Source organism: Hypanus sabinus, chromosome 25 (assembly GCF_030144855.1).
Source record: "Hypanus sabinus isolate sHypSab1 chromosome 25, sHypSab1.hap1, whole genome shotgun sequence".
NCBI classification, from domain to species: domain Eukaryota; kingdom Metazoa; phylum Chordata; class Chondrichthyes; order Myliobatiformes; family Dasyatidae; genus Hypanus; species Hypanus sabinus.
In genome coordinates this window covers 35,913,121-35,930,984 of record NC_082730.1, presented here as the reverse complement: position 1 = coordinate 35,930,984, position 17,864 = coordinate 35,913,121, and the positions used below count along the sequence as shown (strand labels likewise).

The 17,864-nt window shown below is 41.0% G+C and overlaps 1 protein-coding gene across 1 annotated transcript in view; it reads right to left on the bottom strand.

The window, feature by feature from the left end:
* Positions 1 to 4,853: 4,853 nt before the first annotated feature.
* itpr3 (inositol 1,4,5-trisphosphate receptor, type 3) overlaps positions 4,854 to 17,864 on the bottom strand; it is a 315,156-nt gene continuing 302,145 nt past the window's right edge. The window contains exons 54-58 of the mRNA XM_059950461.1: positions 15,174 to 15,298; positions 11,384 to 11,549; positions 8,676 to 8,836; positions 7,205 to 7,366; positions 4,854 to 5,707 (exon numbers count right to left, since the gene is read on the bottom strand). Coding sequence (XP_059806444.1) covers positions 5,615 to 5,707; positions 7,205 to 7,366; positions 8,676 to 8,836; positions 11,384 to 11,549; positions 15,174 to 15,298 — 707 coding nt within the window. The 3' untranslated portion in view covers positions 4,854 to 5,614. The remainder of the gene's footprint in view (positions 5,708 to 7,204; positions 7,367 to 8,675; positions 8,837 to 11,383; positions 11,550 to 15,173; positions 15,299 to 17,864) is intronic.

Here is a 17,864-nt window from a genome sequence, read left to right as displayed (position 1 = left end):
TTTGGAAAGCATCAAGTTGGATAAGTCACCGGGACCAGACAAGATGTACCCCAGGGTCCTGTTGGAAGCAAGGGAGGAGATTGCTGAGCCTTTGGCGATGATCTTTGCGAGAGGTTCCAGAGCATTGGCAGGTTGCAGATGTTGTTCCCTTATTCAAGAAAGCCCAGGAGATTATAGACCAATGAGTCTTACTTCAGTGTTTGGTAAGTTGATGGAGAAGATCCTGAGAGGCAGGATTTATGAACATTTGGAGAGGCATAATATGATTAGGAATAGTCAGCATGGTTTTGTTAAAGGCAGGTTGTGCCTTATGAGCCTGATTGAATTTCTTGAGGATGTGACTAAACACATTAATGAAAGAAGAGAAGTAGATGTAGTGTATATGGATTTCAGCAAGGCATTTGATAAGGTACCCCATGCAAGGCTTATTGAGAAAGTAAGGAGGCATGGGATCCAAGGGGACATTGCTTTGTGGATCCAGAACTGGCTTGCCCACAGAAGGCAAAGTGTGGTTGTAAACTGGTCATATTCTGTATGGAGGTCAGTGACCAGTGGTGTGCCTCAAGGATTTGTTCTGGGACCCCTACTCTTTGTGATTTTTATAAATGACCTGGATAAGGAAGTGGAGGGATGGGTTAGTAAATTTACTGATGATACAAAGGTTGGGGGTGTTGTGGATAGTGTGGAGGGCTGTCAGAGGTTACAGTGGGACATTGATAGGATGTAAAACTGGGCTGAGAAGTGCCAGATGGAGTTCAACTCAGATAAGTGTGAGGTGGTTCATTTTGGTAGGTCAAATATGATGACAGAATATAATATTAATGGTAAGACTCTTGGCAGTGTGGAGGATCAGAGGGATCTTGGGGTCCAAGTCCATAGGACACTCAAAGCTGCTACGCAGGTTGGCTCTGTGGTTAAGAAGACATATGGTGCATTGGCCTTCATTAATCATGGAATTGAGTTTAAGAGCCAAGAGGTAATGTTGCAGCTATATAAGACCCTGGTCAGACCCCACTTAAGAGTACTGTGCTCAGTTCTGGTTGCCTCACTACAGGAAGGACATGGAAACCATAGGAAGGGTGTAGAGGAGATTTACAAGGATGTTGCTTGGATTGGGGAGCATGCCTTATGAGAATAGGTTGAGTGAACTCAGCCTTTTCTCCTTGGAGCAACAGAGGATGAGAGGTGACCTGATGGAGGTGTACAAGATAATGAGAGGCATTGATTGTGTGGATAGTCAGAGGCTTTTTCCCAGGGCTGAAATGGCTAGAATGAGAGGGCATAGTGTTAAGGTGCTTGGAAGCAGGTATAGAGGAAATGTCAGGGGTAAGTTTTTTTACACAGAGAGTGGTGAGTGGGCTGCCTGTTGTGGTGGTGGAGGCAGAAACGATAAGGTCTTTCAAGAGAGTCCCGGATGGATACATGGAGCTTAGAAAAATAGAAGGCTCCGGGTAAGCCCAAGTAGTTCGAAGGTTTGTGGGCCAAAGGACCTGTATTGTGCTGTAGGTTTTCTATATTTCTATCATAACTGGGACAGACTATTTCTATCTCTTTTCCCCACCAACACACTTGCCCAAGTTCAGTTTATGGCGTGCACACATTGAAATAATAATGCAAATGCAAAAAATGCCACTAATTGGAAATGTGGTACAAATTTATTTTGTAAAGTAGATGCAGATAACTAAGATGGACTAGGTGACCTGCTTGAAAGAAAACAGAACATCCCCTTTCTATCAAACCCAAACATATAATCATCTGCTACTTTTCATTGTGACCATGCCTTGTGACACTTTTCCAGGTAAACCTGTATGTGCATTACACTATATGCGCCTGATTGACAAGAGGCTAATAATATTACATTAACCTGCAATTCCTCATCAATTATGAGTCCAAACTTTAACACTCCTTCTCAGATTACAGTCTTTTGATAGCTTTGTGTGTGTTCTTTGGTTTGAATGTATCCTTTGCATAGCAAAGACAACTGTCTGCTTTTTACAAAATATTTGTAAATAATTACCATTAGAAAAAAAATGTGATTATAAATTAAACCACTTTCAACTAAAGACTGTCCATTACTGATGCTTTAAAATCATTGCTCTTGAACTTAGTAATGATCCAGTTGTTCATGGGTTAAACCTTCCCTACCACTGAGCACAGCTACGTTGTTGCAGGAAAGCAGCATCCATCATCAGGGACCTCCACCACCCAGGACATGCTCTCTTCTCACTGCTGCCATCAGCAAGAAGGTACAGGAGCCTCAGGACTCACACTACCTGGGTCAAAACAATTACTACCCCTCAATCATCAGGCTCTTGAACCAAAAGGGATAACTTCATTCAACTTCACTTGTCCCATCACTGAAATTTTCCTGCAACACAGGGACTCTCTTTTACGGAGTCTTCATCTCATTTTCTCAAAATTTATTGCTTATTTATTTATTTATTATTATTATTATTATTTCTTTCTGTCTTTTGTATTTGTACAGCTTATTGTCTTTTGCACATTAGTTGAACACCTAAGTTGATGCAGTCTTTCATTCATCCTGTTATGGTTATTATTCTATAGATTTATTGAGTATGCCCGCAAGAAAATGAATCTCAGGGTAATCTATCTGCTTTGATAATCAATTTACTTTGAACTTTTGAAATATATTCAACACACAAAAAATACTGAAGGAACTCAGCTGGCCAGGGAGCATCTATGGAAAAAAAAGTACAGTTGACGTTTCAGTCTGAGAACCTTTGGTAGGACTGGAGAAAAAAAACATGAGGAATAGATTTAAAAGGTGGGGGGGTAGGGGAGAATGGGGACAGAGAAGCATAAATAGATAGAAAACCTACAGCACAATACAGGCCCTTCGGCCCACAAAACTGTGCTGAACATGTCCCTACCTGAGAAATTACCTAGGGTTACCCATAGCCTTCTATTTTTCTGAGCCCCATATACCTGTCCAGGAGTCTCTTAAAAGATCCTATCGTATGCGCTTCCACCACCGCTGCCGGCAGCCCATTCCATGCACTCACCACTCTCTGTGTAAAAAACTTACCCCTGATATCTCCTCTGTACCTACTTCCAAGCATCTTAAAACTGTGCCCTCTCCAGCTAGCCATTTCAGCTCTGGGGAAAAAGCTTCTAACTATCCACATGATCAATGCCTCTCATCGGCATGGTTGAAAATAACTAATAAATCTGCCTGTAAATTGTCAAATTCCAGGTGCAGATAGAGCAGTGCCACAGATAGGTGGAGAGCATGGCATGAGCCATTAGGGAAGGTGTGTAGAGGTTTTGCTGGCTGCTCGTTGTGTAAAACCTACTCTCTCCTTGGAATCTCATCACGTAGAAACTCTGTAGATGCTGGAAAACCAAGCAGCACACACAAAATGCTGGAGGAACTCAGCAAGCTGGACAGCATCTATGGAAAAAGAGTACAGTCGATGTTTCGGGCCAAGGCTCCTCGGCAGAACCATTATGGAGGGCAGTAAAGAAAAGAGCCATCAGCACTGTCACAAAAATTGCAGAGTGAGTCTTTGGACGGCCATGGATCAAGGGGGGTAAGCTGTGAACCAGTGTTGCTGGGACCACAAGTTAGGGCCTGATAACCCTGACTGGGTCACCTGGGCAAGGTTGTCTGATGATGAAAGACCTGAAACCCCTAACGACCCCAGGTTATATTACTGACGATGTGTCCCATGGCATCCTAGGATTACTCTCAGCATCATAGCCACATTTCAATTTAGGAAAAGAGCAGCAAGAGATGAACTGTGTGCCCACTATTGTAGTCCTTCAGCTTGGAAACTAGGTCATTTGGCCAACCTAGTCCAGACTGTCCAAGAAGCCCAAGTTAGTCCCATTTCATTGAGTCAATTACCGGACAGCAGAAGCCCCCAACAGCTGCAGTGTAAGGAAGGCCGCTGCCCATGAGGGTTCCACATCCTACGGTCAGACTGCAGCCCTCAGCCCAGGCCTAGCCGGATAGCTGCAAACAGACACTCTCCGAGCTGCTCTCGGGCCCTCCGCCCCATCCGCCCGCCTCACTCCACCAAACATATTTACATATTGAACTAGAAGTGCCTGAAGTTCCTTTCCTTGAAGCTGATAGTAGAAATACTTCTGAACAATTCTCAAACTGCATACATGCATCAACTTTTTACACTACTTCATGGTTAATATGTTCCTGTCTACAGAGCAAAGACTTACTTTAACATTAAACAAATTCTCCTATCAAAGGAGCAAACAGAATATAATAAAAATTAACTGATCTGCCCTAATGGTTATTGATATTTGGTATTCATTGCTTTCATGCTTACATTTTCAGAAGATGAGGTACATTCAGAACCCATTTACTTCATAGAAAACCTTTAGAAAGAAAGTAACCTTGTATGTGTTTCAACCACAGTGAATAAGATTGTGCTTGATTCCAAACCCCTGAACCGATTTGACCCATTTTAACCAAGAGTTGTAACACCAAACAAAGTATTAGACAACCCTGTAGCTATATAACTAGGGTGAGTGTGCAGATGTGAGACACTGCTTCCTCAGTTATTGCCTTAAAATCAAGCGCATGTAGAACTTAATAATGTACTGACATCACTGCTCATTGATAATGAGGTTCCTCATTCATCCAGATGACATATTAAAACATTAGAAAACTGAAAATACCTTTATGTTTCAGGGCAACATAAATTATATTCATTAAGTCTATCTGTGTACAAACAGCAGGATAGTGAGGCACTTATTGTGGAGTATTTGGAGACATTTTACAGAGACGGAATGTGTTTTATTGTCTCACAGTTCATTAGAGCACAAAATTGTTACAAAATACTTCACATTTCCAATAAATAGTTTAAAATAAAGTTTATTAGAATACCGCTCTCAAGTGGACACTGACAATTTTGTAGATTCCATACTGAGAATTAATTTCCCTGGTAGTGTAGCCAATGTATTCTGTGCATGCAACAATATTAGCACTGCCACTGCATATGCATATTTAGACTTGGCTAGAGGGAGACACACACATAAGCTCATTTCCAGGAAAGCAATTAACTTATGAGGCAACACTGTTAAGTCCCCTATTCCAGTATTAAACCTGTGGGTCTAGATCTTGCAGTTTAATGACTTTGATTGAAAACATCGTACAGCAACCAGAGGAAGTTAGTAGTGGAAGATTCATAAAGTGGTAATGTTTCCCTGTCTAAGACAACAATCAGCAGATTTCTTCAAGTTTTCCAATTTTACCAAAATGTAAAACATAGAAATTAATAATTTTGTACATCACAAGCTTTAAAAACACATAAAACCCTCGGTAAGAAAATAGTAATAGTCACATATTTTAACATAAAGTATTGCACCTGACATCATCACCAAAACCAGTAATATCAAACCACATACCTTCCCCAAGAACTAAACCCAGTTTAACTTTACGAATTATTAAATTCACATGTAGTTTGCAAAATGTAGTTTCCTTATCTTAGCACTCCTTCCATGACTCATGAAATATTCTATTTTTTCATTATAATTTACCATGCAGTTATTCTTTTGTTGTGAAATAAGACGTCAATAATGGACATCTTAGGAAGTGATATTACGGACACCATTCACATTGCTATGGAATTTTTCATATTTTAGCCATCTGATGGTTTATGTTAGTTGCGTTGCCTTGTACATCCACAAATCCCATTCTCTGCCTTCGTTTCCTTTGCTCCGTCATCTGTACAAGAGAACAACGACTCATTTCAATTCAAACACGAGGAAATCTGCAGATGCAGAAATTCAAGCAACACACACAAAATGCTGGTGGAACAGGCCAGGCAGCATCTATAGGAAGAAGCACTGTCGATGTTTCGGGCCGAGACCCTTCGTCAGGACTAACTGAAAGGAAAGACAGTAAGAGATTTGAAAGTAGGAGGGGGAGGGGAAAATGCTAAATGATAGGAGAAGACGGAGCGGTTGGGGTGAAGCTGAGAGCCAGAAAGGTGATTGGCAAAAGTGATACAGAGCTGGAGAAGGGAAAGGATCATGGGACGGGAGGCCTAGGGAGAAAGGAAGGGTGAGGGGAGCACCAGAGGGAGATGGAGAACAGGCAGAGTGGTGGGCAGAGAGAAAAAAAAACTAAATATATCAGGGATGGGGTAAGAAGGGGAGGAGGGGCATTAACCAAAGTTAGAGAAGTCAATGTTCATGCCATCAGGTTGGAGGCTACCCAGCCGGTATATAAGGTGTGGTTCCTCCAACCTGAGTGTGGCTTCATCTTGACAGTAGAGGAGGCCATGGAAAGACATATCAGAATGGGAATGGGACGTAGAGTTAAAATGTATGGCCACTAGGAGATCCTGCTTTCTCTGGCGGACAGAGCGTAGGTGTTCAGCGAAACGGTCTCCAAGTCTGTGTCGAGTCTCACCAATATATAAAAGGCCACACCGGGAGCACCGGACGCAGTATAACCACACCAGCCGACTCACAGGTGAAGTGTCGCCTCACCAATATATAAAAGGCCACACCGGGAGAACCAGATGCAGTATACCACTGAAACTAAATTTAAATTCAGTTGGCTTAAAACTTAAATGCTTAAACAAAAATTTGCTTTGTAATGACAAACAGCCTTCAGGAAAGGCAGAAAACAAAAATCAAGGCCAAAAAGGGAACAAAATGCTGTGGAAAATCAAAAAGCTAAAGATGCTGGAAGCTGAGCAAGGAATAAACTGCTGAAGGAACTCATTGGGCCTAGCAGCATCTATGCAGGCTGCGGAAGGCTCACAGTTTGGGTTGAAATCCCACGACAGATTCTGACCCAAAACGTCGACTATTGCTTTTTCTACACGGATCGCTGGAAGATTCATCATTTTAGCACGCTAGTCGCTGCTTCACAGTGGTGGAAGCTCAGTTTAAAGCACAATTCTAGGTGCCACTTCTGTGGATTTAAGACATTCTTCCTGCAACCACGTAAACTGCTCCATTGCTTCAGCTTCCTTCCACATCCCAAAGTCATGCAGATTGCTAGACCACCCTAAATTGCCCTCAGGGTGCAGGTGAGTGGTAGATCTGGGGGTGTTGACAGGATGCAGAGTGAATAAAAGGTGGGATCAGTATAGAATTAGGGGTTGATGCTCCATGTGGAGGTGCATCAAAGTGTCCGTTTCCTTGCTGTATCGCTCTTTGGCTCTATGACCGGCAAAGTGCAAGAAGTGCCCACGCTTTAAATGCTTACCTGTTCCTTTAGATCTGTAAGTTGATTTGTGAGAATTGTTACCAGCTTCATCGTCAAGAATAGCTTCTCCTGCAGGTTTCGAAGTTCATTCTGTTCCCCTTCCCCTTCATTGCAGACCAGGGACATAGCACGCATGCGTGGAAACCAATCCAAGTTTTTGGTCTACAGCAAGTAGAAGGGAACAATAATCAGGTAATCTTTGGCAATGGACCAAAATCTGCAATACGTCATTTAGTTAATTCTTCACCATGAACAAAAAATATGTAGAAGTGAGAATAAGTTTAAGAAACTGTATTTACAATATTCCTCCTACTTTCTCTGGGCAATACAAAGGCTTCATAATTAATTACAAAATACAGCCTATTCGCACAAAGGAACCAACAAGACAACAATGACTTTCATCAGATAACCTACATCAATAGCAATATTGATCTAATTATTATTTGAATAGAGCCAGGGGGATCTTTTAAATCTTCCTAGACACATCATCTCCAATACTGGAACAGTCCTGCAGTACTGAATCATATTATCTATCCAGACTAGCTGCCTATTTTTTACAGTAAGTTTTAATCTTTCAAATTCAAGGGCAGAGGATTACACTAACATACAGTTGCAACCAATCCATGCCACCCAAGTGAAAGAAGTTCCATTTCCAATTCTGAAAAGAACCATGCAGATATTTGGACCAGCTGCACTCCAATGTTTGAAACAAACCAAATATACCAGGAATAACAAGCACGAGAAAATCTGCGGATACTGGAAATCCAAAACAACACACACAAAATGCTGGAGGAACTCAGCAGGTCAAGGAACATCAATGGAAAAGAGTAAACAGTCGACATTTCGGACTGGAAAAAAAAGAGATGGGAGTGGGGAGGAGGAAGAAGTACAAGGTGGTAGGTTATAGGTGAAACTGGGAGAGGAGGAGGGGTGAAGTAAGGAGTTGGGAATTTGATTGGTGAAAGAGATACTGGGCTGGAGAAGCAGGGGTTTGATAGGAGAGGGTAGAAGACCATGGAAGAAAGGGAAGGAGGAGGCGCACCAGAGGGAGGTGATGTGCAAATAAGGAGATAACGTGAAAGAGAGAACAGGAATGGGGAATGGTGAAGGAGAGGGTGGTGGGCAATTACCGGATATTTGAGAAATCGATGTTCATGCCATCAGGTTGGTGTCTACTCAGATGGAATTTAAGGTGTGTGTGGACTCAGGAGGAGGCCATGGACTGACATGTTGGGATGTGTGTGGGAGGTAGAACTGAAATGGGTGGCTACCGGAAGACCCCACTTTTTCTGGAGGACAGCGTATAGGTGCATTTCAGATGACTGGGGAAAGGTCCCATCATTAATCTGTGCTGGATCAGAGGTACAGCCACTTGTTTTATTAATCAAACACATTTACATAGCAAGAAATTGTTTGAACACGTGATAGAATAAAACTGAATCCAAGAGTGTCCCTTTAACTAAAATGTTACCTTTATCATTTGATAAACATAGCTTTCTGGCCCAGTGTATTCGGTCTCATTTTTCTCAAGTATCAACACAATAAAGTATAAATAATTCCAGATGTTGTGTTCAAGTTTAATGTGCTCTTCAAATGACACTGTCTTGTTGTCAAACTTGTCCCGTTCAAGGCCTGTATGAGACGAGAAAGAAACTGAAGTTACTGAACTCGGTTGGGGCATGTCTGGATCAATGCATGTAAGTTTTAACGCCATCTTGCAAAATGGAATTGAGATTATCAGCAGCAGCAGCGGAGGGGTGCTCTGTCAGGTCACAATTGTAACCTTGTGAAAATCTCTCCTAGTTTCAATCTGTTCATAGCCTGCAAAAAGGGCAGCACCCTTCAACTAAACAGTTCCTGAATTATGACTGATTTGTGGTGTAGTGGACAGCGAGGGAGACAATGAGAGCTCGCAGCCGTATCTGGACCAGCTGGATCAACAAGCTGAAAAATGGCAGAAGGAACTTAGCGCAGACAAGTGCGAGGTAGGTGTATCCAGAACTAGAGGGCACAGACTCAGAATTCAAGGGGCAACCTTTTGGAACAGAAGTAAGGAGGAATTTTTTTTTAAGCCAGACAGCAGTGAATCTGTGGAATGCCCTGCTATAGACTGTGGTGGAGACCAAGTCCATGGGTATACTTAAAGCAGAAATTGATAGTTTCCTGATTGGTCAGGGTATCAAAGGATATGGCGAGAAGCCAGGTGTATGGGGTTGAGTGGGATCTGGGATCAGCCATGATGGAATAGTGGAGCAGGCTTGATGGTCTGAATGGCCTAATTCTGCTCCTATGTCTTTTGGTCTTATGGTGTTGCACATTGATAGGTACGTCTTATACAGTGAATGGTAGGGCACTGAGGAGTGTGGTGGAACAAAGGGATATGGGAATTCACATACATGATATATTGAAAGTGACATCAGAGGTAGATCGGCTCATAAAGAAAGCTTTGGCACTTTGGCCTTCATAAATCATAATATTGAGTACAGTAGATAGGATGTTATGTTGAAGTTGTAAAAGACATTGTCGAGGCCTACTTTGGAGTATTGTGTGCTGTTTTGGTCAACCACCTACAGGAAAGATGTAAAAAAGGTTGAAAGAGTACTGAGAAAATTTACAAGGATAATGCCACTACTGGAGCACTTGAGTTCTAATGTAAAGATTTAATAGATTAGGGCTTTTTTTCTTGGAACATAGAAGATTGAGAGGAGATTTGATACAGGCATTGAAAACTATGAGGCATGTAGCTGGGGTAAATGCAAGCAGGCTTTTTCCACTGAGACTACAACTAGAGGTCATGGGTTAAAGGTGAAAGGTGGAAAGTTTAAGGGGCACACGAGAGGAAATTTCTTCAGTCAGAAGGACATGAGATGGTGGAACAAACAACCAACGCAAATGGTGCATGCGTGTTTGATATCAATGTTCAAGATAAGTTTGAAGAGGTACATGGATAGTAGGGGTAAGGACCAGGTACAGGTTGATGGGGGTAGGCTGTTTAAACGGTTTGGCATGGACTAGATGGGCCTGTTTTTGTGCTGTACTTCTCTATGACTCTTAAGAGAACTCCAGAGCTATCTGCAACCAGAAGTAGTGACAAAGGATTTGACTCTTTTTTTTATGATCATGAACATTCTTGAAGGCTTCTCAATATAAATGAGCCATCTGCTGATGTTTGAATGGTGGCAGCAACACGAAAGATTCCCAAAGTACTTTTTATTCTGCCTAATTCTACTTTGAATTGTTTATATCGGTTGTTATTCCTGATGCTGGTTATAAACTTCTCTCTCGAATGTTAATGTATATTTTGATGTCTATTGTGAAGGGAAACAAAAGCAGTTAGTGTGGGAGGGAGGTTTTATTTTGTAAGAGGCAACATGCTGTTTATTGCTGGCTCCGCCGTTGTAAACCAGCGGTGTCCACAGTGGGTCTGTAACAGGTGTTCAGGGACCTATCTTGGTAGTGCCTCAGCTAAGCATTAATTACAATTAGTAATCGGGTTATGAATACTCTTGTGGGTATCCTATTGCATACTCTTACTAAAACTTGGTCCTAAAGGGGAACAATGTGACTTAATGTGCTAGTGCAACTTATACCAGGAAATGGCCCATCAAATATCTGAGTGACACAAAATGGCTTGGAAAAGTTCATCATCATGTTTCACTCCACAATGATAACATTTTCAATTACATTCTGCCAAATTAAACTGTGTTACAGAATATCACTTTTATTTCTGCTTATTTGTAAATCCCTTTGTCCCCTATCCCTTCAACTACAACATACTTCCTCATATACACTTTCTGAGCAAGAGCTCTGTTACACATACTTGTGTACGTCCATAAATACTTGGTTCTTCAATCACTACTGCTCGTGAGTCAGGATGTAGTTCAAAATAATTTGCATTTATGTAGTACCTATGGGGTACAGAAATGACCATTGACGATGGTCGCCATGGTAGCATAGCAGTTAGCATGGCACAACTGCAGTTCGGGGTGTCGGAGTTCGGAGTTCAGAGTTCAATTCTGGTGTCATCTGTAAGGAGTCTCTACATTCTTCTCTGTATAGCCTTCTATTGCTTGGCAGGTGCTTCATTGCACCAAAGGACTAGGCATTACAATGTTAAGAGTTAATTGCTTATGGATTGCTTTGACTTTACTTGAACAAGTATTTGCAGTGGGTACGTACCACAAATAAAGCAGGTCGACCTGAGGGTTTCTTCTTTCTTTTGTTTCTCACTTCTCAGATCAGCGAATGTGTCAATGATAACCCCAAAGATCAGGTTGAGCACAATGATGATAACAATGAAGAAAAAGAGCAGATCGAAGATGACACGAGCAGGAAACAGTGCCTCCTGGAATGAACCAGCCAGTGCACGGTGCAGTTAATCACTTGCTACATTCTTACAGGTATAATACAAATAAATATTACAAAAATTAATAATTGTTCAGGGAGCTTGCAAGGAAAGGTTTTGAAAATTTCACAGGAATTTTATTGTTCATTTGTTATCTATTGTGAAGTACTTTCCAATCAAGTGTCCAGTCTTTAGTACAGAATGAATTCAACTATTTTTGTGCATTTTTTACTTTGTAAGCTGATATTTCTTACATGATTCAATTATTCATTGCATATTTTCTACCCTGTTTTGTTCACTTTTCAAATTAATCTTCCCCATCCAGAATTCCATTACAGTGTATCTATCTTCCATATTTGAGCTACCACAGTTTCACAAGTTCTTTTTCATCATCTAAGTCTGTTCTTTTTTCTCCCTGCAATTCTGTCACATTTGATTCTGCAACCTCTCCTTCTCTGCCTGCTGACTGCAGTGCCTGTAGGCTCTTTCGTTTGGTTGCTTACAGACACAAATAACAGATATAGAGTCAAAAGAGAACATCCTCTCCTGGTGGCCACCCACTTCAATTTTACTTCCCATTCCCATTCCGACATATCAGTCCATGGCCTTCTCTACTGCCAGGATAAGTCTGCACTCAGGCTGAAGGAGCAAAATCTGATATTCCATTTGGGCAGCCTCCAACCTGATAGCATAAACATCAATTCATTGAACTTCCGATAAAGGCAACCTCTCCTCTACTTCACCATTCCTGTTTCCCTCTCTTACTTTATCTCCTTACCTGCCCATCATCTCCCTCTGTTGCTCCTCCCTCTTCCTTCTACCACAGTGTCCTGTCTTCTCCTATTAGGCTCTCCCTTCTCCAGCTGCTTATCTCTTTCTCTAATCAACTTTCCAGATCTTTACTTCACCCCTTGCCTCTCACAGTTTCACATATCACCTGCCTCCTTGTGCTTCTTCCTCCCCTCCCCCCACATTTTTACTTGGACTTCTCTTCCCTTCCAGTCCTGATGAAGGGTCTAAGTCTGAAACATTGGCTGTTTGCTCCTTTCCATTGATGTTGCTGGACCTGCTGATTTTCCTCCAGCATTTTCTGTGTGTTACTTTACTGAAGGCATAGTTCTCAATTAAAAGTGATGACTAGTGCAATCTATCAAAAGTCAGTTTAAAAAACACATGCAAGATTATAGGCATCCGTTAGTCTCAAGAGACCATGGATTTGCGCCTTGGAAAGTTTTCAGGGCGCAGGCCTGGGCAGGGTTGTGTGGGAGACCGGCAGTGGCCCATGCTGCAAGTCTCCTCTCTCCATGCCACCGATGCAAGGGCCGATACCGGTGCCATCGCAGAGCAATGTGCTCAAGGACACACACGCTGACTTAGCTGAGGCTCGAACTAGTGACCTTCAGATCACTAGACCAACGCCTTAACCACTTGGCCTCGTGCCAATACTCACTGGTCTATAATTTCCTGAGCTATCTCTACTTCCTTTCTTGAATAAGGGAACAATATTGCTTTCTTGTAAAAGAAGTAAACCCACAGAAAACATCAACTATCGGCATATATTATACTACACCAGTAATAAACTATTTACTAATCTGAAACTATACAGTTAACTGATCATTTACAAGGTTTTAAATGTAATCAATCATAAATTTCACTAGTCCTCCCTAGATTCCTCCATCTTCCACTGCAAACATTCTTTCAACCATCGTCCCTAAATGCAAGTAATTCAATTTTAAATGCCAGCTCAGTACTGGTGGTTACCCTGTATGCTTCCGCAGATGTCGGTGTGGTTGTCAAACAGTTTGCAGTGAATTATTTTATTTGCAAGCCTGTACACTATGTGATCCCACAGTCATTGATCTGGAAATTGCATCTTTTTGCCAGTGTCTTCAACCTGACAATGCATTCACGAACTGCTTCCTTTGGACCTAGGTTGCACATGCCAAACTTGTGAATCTTTAAAATCTCTGAGGCTTATCCAACTGGGGCCTTGCCAACAATCCATTTTTGGATCTTCCTGTTGGCTTACAGCCTATCACTCCATTTCTGTTATCCCCAGGATCATGTTGATTTTCTTCACCACTTGCTCCATACTCAGGACAAATTGCTGACACCTCTTGTATTTCTTGGCCTTCCTGGACTAGCCACTGTGTTCCATGCCTTATATTACCACTTTCTTTATCTAGGGAGTCCCATTCTCCACCATCTTACTACTCTGCAACATCCTCAGTTTCCAACAGCCCATTCTCCTTGCTCTTTGGTAATCTAAGTAACAGGTGGAGGTACCAACAAAGCATCATCACTCTCAAATAAGAGCAATGACTGGTCGAACAATGTCTCCAAAAGCATACCACAAGATATATAAATTCTTAATAATATAGTCATATATACTGCACTGGCATGCTCTTTGTCCTTTATGCCTCCTGGCCATGACTCTTGATCCTGACCGACTCTTGATCCTGACCCTCCATGCCTGCTTAGCTTGTTCTACTGTACATTTTTATAAAGAAATTACCATGGACCTTTCAGTTTTTAAAAAAAATATTATTTGCTGCATCTGCTGCCTTACCCATTTGCTGTTTTTTTTTCTTTATGATTGTATGATTTATGCTTGTATCTATCACCTGATTTATCCCTTTAGTTGACTGGTCTCCTTAAAATAAATTAACATCTTGAGCCAATTATAAAGGATATTTTCTTTCTGTTTTGGCATTGATACTTCTAAATAAAAGTTTATGATCCTGATATTGATATATTTTTTCCAATTCCATTTGCTCTCTAATTAGATTTCAAACCACATGAAAAATGTATTACAAGAAATGTATTTTATATTTATCCTATCCCCCCAAGTATGTGCATGCATTTTTTTTTAAAGTAACCCATGGTGTTCCACACAAGTCGAAAGAGAAATTACTGCTAGTCACAATGCAATATTTAGATTTGTAAATATAAACAATGTTTAAAGTGCACTGGGAACCATTAGTTTGACTATTTTCGTTATGTTCCACTGGAGCAGATGCTGAAGAACAGCAAGGGCTAATTCACAGTGGAAATAGGATAATATCAGTCCTTAAATCTCCTGGCACATTTACTGACTCATGAGTCACACTAATATTGCCTTTCAATTAGTTTACAATTCATTCCTCTTGCAAAAGGAAATGGAAGCTGATATGGAAATCCTTAAGGTAAGACATTGGGAGGGATTACATTCAACAAGCTTTAAAACAAAAATGGTCAGGAGCTGAAGAAAAATCTAACTTTTACTTTGCTTGATACACATTGATGTTGCTTTTCTTAACATATATCCTAATCTATATGTATTTTTTAAAACAATTATACAAAGTGTAAAGTACAGAAACAAAAGAGCCCATACAGTTTTATATTTCAGTCATTCTTATAATAACACTGAAATAATGTGAAAAAGTGTGAAAGGTACTTACAGACAGGCAGCTGTTGAGAAGTTCCCTAAAGTAGTCATGATGCAACCCCTAAATCCTGGCATTTCTTTATATTCTGGCAAGCTATTGTATTGTGGTAACTGCATGCAAGATTTCAAACTTTAAACTGCATATGCGACAGATTAATAATTCCATCTGTCTCTTTATGAAGTGAAGATTTACTTACATCTTTTGAAGGCTGCCTAAGTATATCTCCAACACCACCTCCATTACGCAGACCATGATTCAATACTGTTACTATACACATCAAAAGAGTGTCACAGGCACGTTCTTTGTCACTCTCTTCCTCATCTGTATTGACAGAAGTAAAAGCAGAAGTAAATTAGACCTTGCTTTCAGCACTCCTTGAGAATTGCAATGATTACTAATTAGACTGTATGCTCCGTCCAATTATTCTCGACAACTTTTTATTAAAATTTTATGATAATTTAAAGTGACTGGAAGAAATATAAGGGAGGATGTCAGAAACATAGAAACATAGAAAATAGGTGCAGGAGTAGGCCATTCGGCCCTTCGAGCCTGCACCGCCATTCAGTATGATCATGGCTGATCATCCAACTCAGAACCCTGTACCTGCTTTCTCTCCATACCCCCGATCCCTTTAGCCACAAGGGCCATATCTAACTTCCTCTTAAATATAGCCAATGAACTGGCCTCAACTGTTTCCTGTGGCAGAGGATTCCACAGATTCACCACTCTCTGTGTGAAGAAGTTTTTCCTCATCTCAGTCCTAAAAGGCTTCCCCTTTATCCTTAAACTGTGACCCCTCATTCTGGACTTCCCCGACATCGGAAACAATCTTCCTGCATCTAGCCTGTCCAATCCCTTTAGAATTTTATACGTTTCAATAAGATCCCCCCTCAGTCTTCTAAATTCCAGTGAGTATAAGTCTAGTCGATCCAGTCTTTCTTCATATGAAAGTCCTGCCATCCCAGGAATCAATCTGGTGAACCTTCCTTGTACTTCCTCTATGGCAAGAATGTCTTTCCTCAGATTAGGGGACCAAAACTGCACACAATACTGTAGGTGCGGTTTCACCAAGGTCTTGTACAACTGCAGTAGAACCTCCCTGCTCCTGTACTCAAATCCTTTTGCTATGAATGCCAACATACCATTTGCCTTTTTCACCACCTGCTGTACCTGCATGCCCACATTCAATGACTGGTGTACAATGACACCCAGGTCTCGTTGCATCTCCCCTTTTCTAATCGGCCACCGTTCAGATAATAATGTTTTCCTGTTCTTGCAACCAAAGTGGATAACCTCACATTTATCCACATTAAATTGCAACTACCATGAATTTGCCCACTCACCTAACCTATCCAAGTCACCCCGCTTCCTCCTCACAGCTAGCACCGCTGCCCAGCTTCGTGTCATCCGCAAACTTGGAAGTAAGTGTTTTTAGAGAGTGGTGAGTGTGTGGAATCCCCTACCAAGCTGATGGTAGAGGCAGATACATTAGGGCTTGTAAGAAATTCTTAGATAGACACGTGGGTGATAGATGAAAGGCGGGCTACGTTGGAGAGAAGGTTAGATTGATCCTAGAGTAGGCGCAACATTACGTGACAAGGGGTCTGTACAGTGTTGTAATCTTCCAAGTTCTATTATCATTTGAGGCTTCCAATAGATGGAATGCTTTCACAGAGATGTTTCATTTTTACTGTGTCACTCCAGTCATCAGCTTTTAGTTGTCCGATATCCCTCGTGCATTAGATTCCATGTAATCGTAAACTCAATTTTGACTTTGGAATGACAGGTTACCCTTAACTACTGCCAATGCTACAAATCTGAACAGTCATTTTAAGGATTCTAAATGTTTAACTGTACACAGGATATGGAGATTGATGGTAATGATGACATTTTTGGTCTCTCCCTAATTGCCCGAGGAGCTGTGATAAAGTCAAACACATTGGTTATTCTGGAATCCCACAGAGGCAAAATTTCCTTCCCCAAAGGAAGTCTGTGAACCCAATGGGTTTTTACAACAATTCAATAGTTTCATGGCTACCATTATCAATTGTTTATTAATCTGAATTTAAATTCCCCAGGTGTCACGATGGGATTCAAATGTGGAACAATTGTCAGGACTCCTGGATACTAGGGCACTAATATTACAACTACACTGTTACACTCCCTGATAATCTCATGCTCTGCTAAAAAACACCTTGTATCTTTCAATTACTGTTTGGCTCACATTAGGCACCGCCAAACAGAGAAGTACTACATCTTGTCAAATGATCCATACCATCAGAACTCAGCAATCAATATTTTGCAATCAATTTAATTTCACTGTCAAAACCAACCATTCATTCCAATTGATTTAATGCTAGCATTCACATAATGCTGAATGGAATACCAAAGCTATCTTCCCATACATCAGCAAAGTGCCATCCCTACTGAATTTCACATCAAATGGTATTGTTCAAGTTCTGGAACTTACACAGGAATTTAAATTGGCTGGTTTTGAAGTGACACACATGCTTATTTATACATCCATAAGTTTACATTGGCTAATTTTTAGAGACAAATTTAGGCCCATATACCTGTTTTCCAATATTCCTTTCCTCAGCATGTCTATCTAAAAAAAGTAGGGAGTAATCTTTGCAGTTAATAAATGGTAACAACCACAGGCAGATATATTCGTATCACTGCTGTTTGGAGGACTTTACTTTGCACAAAATAGAATGCCTCATTTGTCCATTAAGCATTTATGTAATTGCACACAAGCTTTTCACAAATATATCAGATGCAAGTCTTTCTTTAATAGTTCATCTCCATTATCATTCAAAATCAGTTTTGATGCTGATTTCCGACTTCTCATTTCTCACCCCTGTATATCTGCAACCATTTGACTAAA